This window comes from Nicotiana tomentosiformis, chromosome 12 (assembly GCF_000390325.3).
Source record: "Nicotiana tomentosiformis chromosome 12, ASM39032v3, whole genome shotgun sequence".
NCBI classification, from domain to species: Eukaryota; Viridiplantae; Streptophyta; class Magnoliopsida; order Solanales; family Solanaceae; genus Nicotiana; species Nicotiana tomentosiformis.
The window spans coordinates 114962567-114972365 of NC_090823.1; the positions used below are offsets into that span (position 1 = coordinate 114962567).

At 39.0% G+C, this 9799-nt stretch overlaps 2 protein-coding genes across 2 annotated transcripts; both read left to right on the forward strand.

Annotated features, from left to right (window-relative positions):
- Nucleotides 1–1478: 1478 nt before the first annotated feature.
- LOC138903254 (uncharacterized) lies at nucleotides 1479–2114 on the forward strand. The gene has a single exon (XM_070191190.1). It carries the CDS (start codon nucleotides 1479–1481, stop codon nucleotides 2112–2114), a length of 636 nt encoding a protein of 211 aa, XP_070047291.1.
- Nucleotides 2115–2279: 165 nt separating this feature from the next.
- On the forward strand, nucleotides 2280–2711 carry LOC138903255 (secreted RxLR effector protein 78-like). The gene has a single exon (XM_070191191.1). It carries the CDS (start codon nucleotides 2280–2282, stop codon nucleotides 2709–2711), a length of 432 nt encoding a protein of 143 aa, XP_070047292.1.
- Nucleotides 2712–9799: the final 7088 nt, after the last annotated feature.

A 9799-nucleotide genomic window follows, 5' to 3' on the forward strand; every position in this document is an offset into this window, starting at 1 on the left:
TATTTTATTCTTAAATCTTTAGTTAGTATTTGCCCTAACATTGTCAAATTAATTGTATTAGTGATAACTTTGCCTACTTGTTTATATTGTTATCTATCTGTTTACATCTTTATTTTGAATCTTTATTTAAAATATTCCCTAGTAGTTCTCTTCTAGTTTTGCACATTTTCTTTGTGACCTTTAGTTGTAGATTATAGTCCCCTTTAGCTCTTGTATTGTATTTCTTCACCTATTTTTCTGTTCTTTAGTTGTAGATTATAGTTACTTTAGTTCCTTTGTTTTATTTCTTCACCTGTTTTTCTGATCTTTAGTTGTAGATTATAGTTCCCGTTAGTTCCTTTATTTAATTTCTTCACCTGTTTTGCGACCTTTAGTGGTAGATTATATTTCGTAGTGACTCCTAGATTATAGTGGCTTTGGTGAATGATAGTAGGGTAAGGTCTTGTCCTCGAGGGTGTCAGCACGGGGGAGGGGGTGCGGGGGTTAAGAGGGCTAAAGGAGCTACTAGGCTGAGAGTGGGGTCTTGAAACATAGGAACTTTGACTAGAAAATCTGTAGAGTTAGCGAAGATTCTCGAGAAAAGAAAGATTAATATAGCTTGTGTACAGAAGACTAGGTGGGTAGGAGATAAGGTGTGTGATGTGGGCAGTTTCAAACTATGGTATTCTGGAAGGGTGGGGGGCAGAAACATGGTAGGTATCTTGGTTGATAAGTACCTCCGTAAACTAGTGGTGGAGGTTAGGAGGGTGAATGACATGATGATGACTATTAAGCTAATTGTTGGAGGTTTTACTTTGAACATAATTAGTGCGTACGCACCCCAAGCAGGCTTGGATGAGGAAGTCAAGAGGCATTTCTGGGAGGATTGGGATTAGATAGTGCATGGTATCCCGCATACCGAGAAGCTTTGCATAGGAGGAGATTTCAACGTCCACATTGGAGAGACGTCTGGGGGGTATGATGATGTGCATAGTGGCTTTGGATTTGGAGATAGAAATGGAGGAGGAACGTCTCTGCTGGACTTTACTAGAGCATTTGATTTGGTGATAGCAAACTCGAATTTCCAGAAGAGGAGGGAGCACTTGGTCACCTTTCAGAGTTCGATGGCCGAGACTCAGATTGATTATTTACTCTGCAGGAAGTCCGATAGAGGTCTTTGCACGGATTGCAAGTTCATCCCGAGTGAGAACCTCTCGACCCTTCATAGGCTCCTGGTGATGGACCTTGAGATCACGAGGAAGAGGAGGAAGAGGGCGATGTATATCCAACATAGGATCAAGTGGGGAGCCTTGACGGAAGCTAAAGCGCAGGAGTTGGGGTCAAGTTGTTGACTATGGGGGCTTGGAGGAGGAGTGGGGACACAAGTGCTATGTGGACAATGGCTGCACAGTGCATTAGGGAAGCTGCGAGAGAGGTATTAGGTGTCTCAAAGGGTTACTCTGGTGGTCACAAGGGAGACTGGATGGTGGAATGGTGAGATGCAAGGAAAAGTGGAAACCAAGAAAGCGGCGTATCTGAAGCTAGTGAAAAATGTAAACGAGGAGGAGAAGAGGGCAAATAAGGAGCATTATAAGTTGGCTAAGAAAGAGGCAAAGCTAGCAGTTACGGCGGTCAAGACTACAACTTTTAGTCGTTTGTATAAGGAACTCGAGGGCCGAGGTGGGGATAAGAGGTTGTTCAGGCTAGCCAAGGTGCGAGAAAGGAAGGCGCGTGACTTGGACCAAGTGAAGTACATCAAGGACGAAGAAGGTAGAGTTTTGTTAGATGAGGGGCTTATTCGTCGGAGATGGCAGATCTATTTTCATAGTCTCTTGAACGAGGAGGGGGACATGAGCATTGTACTGGGTTATTTGGAACTCTCTGGGAGTCGTTGTGATTTTGGGTATTGTAGGCGGATTAGAGTTGATGAAGTTGAGGGGGCTATGCATAAGATGAGCAGGAGCAAAGCGACCGGGCTGGATGAAATCCCGGTGGAGTTTTGGAAGAGTGTGGGCAAGGAAGGCTTGGAATGGCTCACTAGGTTATTTAATGCCATTTTTAAAACGAAGAAGATGCCCGAAGAGTGGAGGTGGAGCACGATAGTTCCTGTATACAAGAACAAGGGTGATATCTAAAATTGCAATAACTATCGTGGTATCAAGCTGCTTAGCTATACTATGAAAGTCTGGGAGAGAGTGGTAGAGCTAAGGGTGAGGAGGAGTGTGTCTATCTCCGAGAACCGATTTGGGTTTATGCCGGGGCGTTCGACTACAGAAGCCATCCACCTTTTTAGGAGATTGATGGAGCAGTATAAGGAGAGAAATAAGGACTTGCATATGGTGTTCATCGACTTAGTGAAGGCGTACGATAAAGTTCCAAGGGAGGTTTTATGGAGATATTTGGAAGCTAGAGGTGTACCTGTTACCTATGTTAGTTTGATTAGGGACATGTATGATGGAGTAAAAACCCGAGTGAGGACGATGGGTGGGGACTCGGACCATTTTTCGGTTATGATGGGGTTGCATCAGGGGTCGGCACTCAGCCCTTTTTTGTTTGCTCTGGTGATGGATGTACTGACGTGCCATATCCAAGGGGAGGTGCCGTGGTGCATGCTATTTGCACATGATATTGTTTTGATTGATGAGACGAGAGACAATATGAACGCACAATTAGAGGTATGGGGGAAGACCCTGGAATCTAAAGGTTTCAAGTTGAGCAGGACCAAGACATAGTACTTGTAGTGTAAGTTCAGTGGTGAGACTCAAGAAGGGGAAGGGGAGGTGAGGCTGGACTCACAGGTCATCCCTAGGAGAGGAAGTTTTAAGTACCTTGGGTCTATTATTCAGGGGGTGGTCAGACTAACGATATTATATAGGGCTGAGTGTTGGCCAGTCAAGGTCGCTCATGTCCAGAAGATGAAGGTAGCAGAGATGAGAATGTTGATATGGATGTGCAGGCACACCAGGTTAGATAGGATCATAAATGAGGTTATTCACGACAAGGTGGGTGTGGCCCCTATTGTGAACAAGATGCGGGAAACGCGGCTTAGGTGGTTTGGTCATGTGAGGAGGGGGAGCACAGACACCCCGGTGAGGAGGTGTGACAGGTTAACATTTGAGGGCCTACGGAGAGGTAGAGGTCGGCCTAAGAAAAGGTGGGGAGAGGTGATTAGGCAAGACATGGCGCAGCTTCAGCTGACCGAAGACATGACCCTTGATAGGAAGGTATGGAGGTCAAGGATTAGGGTAGTAGAGTAGGTAGTCTAGAGTGTTCGTAACAGTAGTATTGGCACGCAGTCTTGCTTTCTGTTGGTAGTAGATTTTTATGACTAATCATTGTTTTCTTTCATTGTTGATCACCTTACTATATATCTTGTTATTTTTATTCTGCTTTTGTATGGCTTTTTGGTACTGTCCCTTCTTGTCTATATTTTTATTAATGTGGTGCTTATACTTTCTTGAGCCGAGGGTCTATTGGAAACAGCATCTCTATCCTCACAAGGTAGGGGTAAGGTTTGCGTATACACTACCCTCTCCAGACCCCATGATGTGGGATAATACTGGGTATGTTATTGTTGTTGTTGTATTTTAAGAAGCATGCTCGAGCATTTTGATTTAGAATTTCTAAAATGGTTTAGTAATTTTTGAACTATTATGGCATTATCTGCCGCCCTTCGATATTTTTGGAAAGCAGACTGAGTAGAGTGAATAATATTATCAAGAAGAGGTTTCATGCGATTAACAATTATTTTGGTGATGACTTTGTATAGAGTGTTACATAAACTGATAGGTCTAAAGTGATTCATAGTTGAAGGACTCTTAATTTTTGAAATTAAACAAATATATGTCTTGTTTAATTCTATGGGAATATGGCCATGTTGGAAAATATTTTTGCAGAATTGAATTACTGAGTGTTTTATTTTAGGCTAGAATTTTTGATAAAATCATGGATGGAGTCCATCGAGTCCAGGTGATTTTAGGGGTTGGAAAGAATGTACAACGTCTATGATTTCTTAATCAGTCACTGGCATAGATAATTTAGTAGCATCAGCTTGTGATAGGGTATTGTAATTAGTAGTATGGTAAGCCTTGTAAGAGGTTGTATATGAGGTTGTATAAAGGTTTTGATAATAGTTCGTAAGTAATTGCTGAAGTTGCTCGTTGTCTGAAATTCAATTTCCTGAAGAATCTTTGAGAGCAATTATTCTATTGCGTCATCTTCTTTTTAGGGTAGACAGATAAAAAAATCTTGTATTGGCGTTCCCTTGGTTAAGCCAATTAACGCGCGATTTTAATTTCCAAAAATCTTCTTCAAGGGTAAGAAGTTGATTATATTGGTATATAAGGTCTTTTTCTAAGTTTTGTAAGAATTGCTAGTGGGGTAATTTGGATATTTTTGAATTTCGGCTAGTCGTGCCTTAATATTATTCTTTTTATAAAAGATATTACTATATGAGTCATTGTTACATATTTTGACTAGGGTAGTAAAATTATCAATTGCCTCTAGTATTGTTCCTCACACTAGATTTAAATTAATCTCATCACCAGTAGAACTTATTAAAAGTTCCTCACACACTTGAGTCTCGGGTTCATTGATTTCTTCAGGAATCTCAGAACTAATCAGATCTTAGGTCTCTTCAGGAGATCCCTTCATAATATCATTTTGATCATTTGTCGATTTTCTTTTTCTAGGATTTTTATCCTTAGAACCCAAAGGTCTACCACACTTCAGGCGTGCTTTAGGTTCATAAGCTCTCATGCTAGTAGATGGTCCTTCTGGGACATCAATTCGGATAGGCACATTCTCTGCACGGATATGCGACTTAGTTATCCTTTTCAAATCAGTAAATGCGTCTGGCATTTGATTTGCTATATTCTGTAAATGGATGATCTTCTGGACCTCCTGATTATATATAGGGGTACGTGGATCAAAGTGAGATAATGATGAAACTTTCCACACAATTTCTCTTTTGATTTCCTTTTTCTCTCCCCCTAATTGTGAGAAATTTGTTTTATCAAATCGACAATCTGCAAATCGAGCAGTAAATAAATCTCTCGTCAATGGTTTAAGATAGCGAATAATAGAGGGTGATTCAAACCCAATATATATTCCTAACCTTCTTTCGGGGCCCAACTTACTGCTCTGTGGTGGTGCTACTGGCACATATACAACACATCCAAAAATTCGTAGATGGGCAATATTTGGTTCATGACCAAAAACTAATTGTGACGGAGAATATTTATTATAATGTGTTGGTCTGAGACGGATAAGTAATGCTGCGTGCAAGATAGCATGGCCCCAAACAGTAGTGGGCAATTTTATTTTCATAAGTAGTGGTCTTGCTATCAATTGTAGTCGTTTAATAAATGACTCTGCAAGGCCATTTTGAGTATGAACATAAGCTACAGGATGTTCAACTTTTATTCCAACTGATAGACAATAATTATCAAAAGCTTGAGATGAGAATTCTACAGCATTATCAAGGCGAATAGCCTTTATAGGATAATCTGGGAATTTTGCCCTTAATCGAATTATTTGGGCTACTAACTTTGCAAACGCCAGGTTGTGAGATGATAGTAGGCACACATGAGACCATCTTGAAGATGCATCTATTAGGACCATAAAATATCTAAACAACCCACTTGGTGGGTGAATAGGTCCACATATATCCCCATGTATATGTTCTTAAAAGGCAGGGGACTCAATGCCAACCTTCATTGGTGATGGCCTAGTGATCATTTTGCCTTGATAACAAGCATCACAAGAAAATTCATCATTTGTAAGAATCTTCAGGTTCTTTAATGGATGCCCACTCGAATTTTCAGTAATTCGTCTCATCATTATTGATCCAGGATGGCCCAAACGACCATGCCAAAGCACAAAAGTATTTGAATCAGTAAACTTCTGGTTTATGATAGAGTGTGCTTCAACTGTACTAATCTTTGAATAGTATAAGCCAGAAGATAAAGTTGGTAACTTTTCTACAATGCATTTCTGGCAATAAATATTCTTTGTAATACAAAGATATTCCACGTTCACTTCATCTATTGTCTCAAAATGATACCCATATCTGCGGATATCTATAAAACTCAATAAGTTTCTTCGGGACTTGGAGGAGAACAATGCATTGTCGATAATAAGTTTTGTTCCCTTAGACAGAAATACAGTAGCTCTTCCGGAGCCTTCAATCAAACTTATATTACCAGAAATTATTGAAACATTTGCTTTTTCCTTATGCAAATAAGAAAAGTATTTCTGATCTTTGAATATGGCATGAGTTGTTCCACTGTCAATTACACAAATATCTTCATGATTGGTCTTTGGTCCTAACATAATTTGAGGATTATCCATATTCTTCAAAATGACATAAACAAAATAAATATGATAGTAAACATCATTTTCAAAGCATAACTTTTATTTATGTACAACAATTACATAACCATACTATCTACTATAAACAACAAAAATTAAAATATTTACATTTTTACAGATTCACTACCGATCACATGACTTGTTTCTCCTTCTAGGAGTAAAAAATAATCAGCTACATCCAAATGCATGAAGTTTAAATTATCTTCAGAAATAAAATTTGCTTCAACATTTTTCTCTGTCTTCTTCAGGGAGGCTTGATACAGCTCAACCAGGTGCTTTGGCGTACGACATGTACGTGACCAGTGCCCTTTTCCTCCACATCTATAGCATGCATTTTCTAGCTTTACTGCTTGCACCGCTTCATGCTTTTGTTCCTTCCTTTTCCACTGCTGGTGGTGAGGAGGGTTCTTTGGTGCATTGTTATTACCACGATTAGAGTTTCCTCCCCGACCACGGCCATGACCACGACTGGGGCCACGTCCTCTTCCACGCTTAGCTTGGTGGAAGTTCGTCTCATTCACTTCAGGGAATGGACAAGAACCTGTAGGTCGGCTTTCATGGGTTTTCACTAATAGCCCATTATGTTGCTCGGCCACAAGAAGATATGAGATAAGTTCAGAATACTTTTTGATTCCCATCTCTAGATATTGCTGCTGCAGGAGTATATTCGAGGCATGAAAAGTGGTAAAAGTTTTCTCCAACATATCATGATCAGTAATATTGTCACCACATAGTTTCAATTGGGAAATAATTCTGAACATAGCAGAATTATACTCACTGATAGATTTAAAATCTTGTAGCCTTAGATGAGTCCAATCATAATGTGCATGTGGAAGAACGACCATCTTCAGGTGGTCATATCTATCTTTCAAGTTATTCCACAGTATGACTAGATCTTTAACAGTAAGATATTCCATTTTCAGGCCCTCATCAAGGTGATGGCATAGGAATATCATTGCTTTGGCACGGTCTTGGTTTGATGCCTGATTTTTATCTTTGATGGTGTCTGCCAGACCCATCGCATCAAGATGAATTTCGGCATCAAGCACCCAAGACATGTAGCTTTTGCCCGATATATCCAGGGCTACAAACTCAAGTTTAGAAAGATTTGACATTATTTAGAAAAAGAATGTTCGTACCTCTGATACTTTCAAAGTATTTTCTCGAGATGGCAGAGTCTCGTGCTGATAACGTATTATAAAATAAAGATAGTATAGTAAAGACAAGTATAGAGAGAAACTGATATATTATTCAAACTTCAAACTTATGTACATAATGAACTGAATTCTCCTCTATTTATAGAAGAAAGGAAGCTGTTGTGTAAGCTGCTACTGCAAGCTGCTGTGTAAGCTGCTTGTAAGCTGCCACTCTAAGCTGTTGTGCCAGATATAGATAATCTTCTACCATGGGTAATATTTATCCATAACGGAGTACCGAAAGGATAAGCTTCTTCATGAGGCTTATTTCCAATGGAGTACTAAATAGATAAATATATTTACGGCGGAGTCTCATATGGATAAGGTTCTTCAGGAAGCTTATTTACAACGGAGTACTAAATGAACATCCATAATATAATATATTTATAACAGTTGTTACTATTATCTTTCAACATTTGATTGTTTCGATATAAAAATATATGTTATATATCTCCAATTTATATGCGCAGCTAAACATAACCCTAAAATATATATATATCGAAAAGATTCAATTTGCTGAGTGTCACACCCCAAGACTGTAGGGTCCCATGATTGTCACCTAAAACGTGAAATCCGTACCAAGCAAACCAAGTAACCAACCCCTTTACAATCCCAACATATACATCATTAGACCAAATGAGGAACTGGGCGTCCCCGTACCATCAAAAATCTATTTAGAAATATTTTAACTAATAAACTTTTGACTAATTTACGCAAAATATAATTTATTTAAAACCTATTTAAATAAGTTATAATTATTTTTAGAAAATTACATAAATACAACTTATTTTAAAGTCTATAGATTTTTATATCTCTAATATTTCTCTCTTTAGATTCACCTAACACTTATTCTTATATATATCTCTTGAGATTCTCTCTCCCAACTACATATCCTTTTAATTTTTCAAAATTTTCTTTCTCGCTCTTCTTGTTGTCTCGTCTTCTGCCCCAAAAGAAACCACTCACAAAGTTTTTCATATGCATCCATGGATCTGAAATGGCAAAGTGTTGAAGTTTTGAAATTTAGACGTAATCTTGTACCTCAAAAGAGTTAGTGTTAAGAAGCCAAACCTGGAGGGAGGTTTTTGAAATTATCCCTAACAAATAATATTGTCGATCTTTTATTAAAAGCCGATAACCAGGAGGGGACTAAGAAGTTCAGCAAGATAACGACGAAGGTATGCTTCAAACATGTAAGCATTTGTTAGAAGCTAGAACTATGCACTCATGATTTTAATTTTTTTTGACGAGTTCTGATTTTCCTCATCCTTTGTTGTCACGATCCGAAAGTTTTCACCGACGGGACCGTGATGGCGCCTAACATTTTACTTGCCAGGCAAGCCAACGTTAGAGAATCATTAAACCAATTCCTTATTTTCATTCATTAAGTAACAATAATTAACTAAAATAAAATATAATAAGTGCGGAATATCATAAAAACTGTATTAATTACTACCACCCGGATCTGGAGTCATAATTCACGAGCATTCTAAAATTTACTACAAGTAAAAGTCTGAAAGAAATACAACTATCTGAATAAAAGAAACAGTAGAACAGAAATGATAGACGGGGATTTCAAGGTCTGTGGACGCCGACAGATCTACCTTGAGTCTCCGGACAGTGGACCAATAGCAAAATCTCGATCAACCAGAGCCGGTATCAAAATCTGCACAGAAAGTGCAGAGTGCAGCATCAGTACAATCGACCCCATGTACTGGTAAGTGTCGAGCCTAACCTCGACGAAGTAGTGACGAGGCTAAGGCAAGGCATCTACAATCAACCTGTACAATTTAACAGTGTATACACAAATAACAGGAATGAAGAACTAAACAGAAAATGTCGGTAGGGGAAAATATACTGAGGGGAATACAAGATAAAGAACTACAACAGAATGATCACCGGAGCAGTCAATATACCATGAATCAACAGGAATAGTGAATACAGTAAGAAAAAATGCACGGCATCACCCTTCGTGCTTTTACTCTCAATCTCACCATAAAATTAATAGAAACGGCACGGCATCACCCTTCGTGCTTTTACTCTCATATCATGGCATGGCATCACCCTTCGTGCATTAACACTCACAATATGGCACGGCATCACCCTTCGTGCATTGACACTCATAATATGGCACGGCATCACCCTTCGTGAATTAATACTCACAATATGGCACGACATCACCCTTCGTGCATTAATACTCACAATATAGCACGGAATCACCCTTCGTGCATTAACACTCACAATATGGCACG

What these genes read in the sequence shown, in the direction of transcription:
- LOC138903254 (XM_070191190.1), top strand. Translation starts at nt 1,479, where the DNA reads ATGCAAGGAAAAGTGGAAACCAAGAAAGCGGCGTATCTGAAGCTAGTG.
- LOC138903255 (XM_070191191.1), top strand. Translation starts at nt 2,280, where the DNA reads ATGGAGCAGTATAAGGAGAGAAATAAGGACTTGCATATGGTGTTCATC.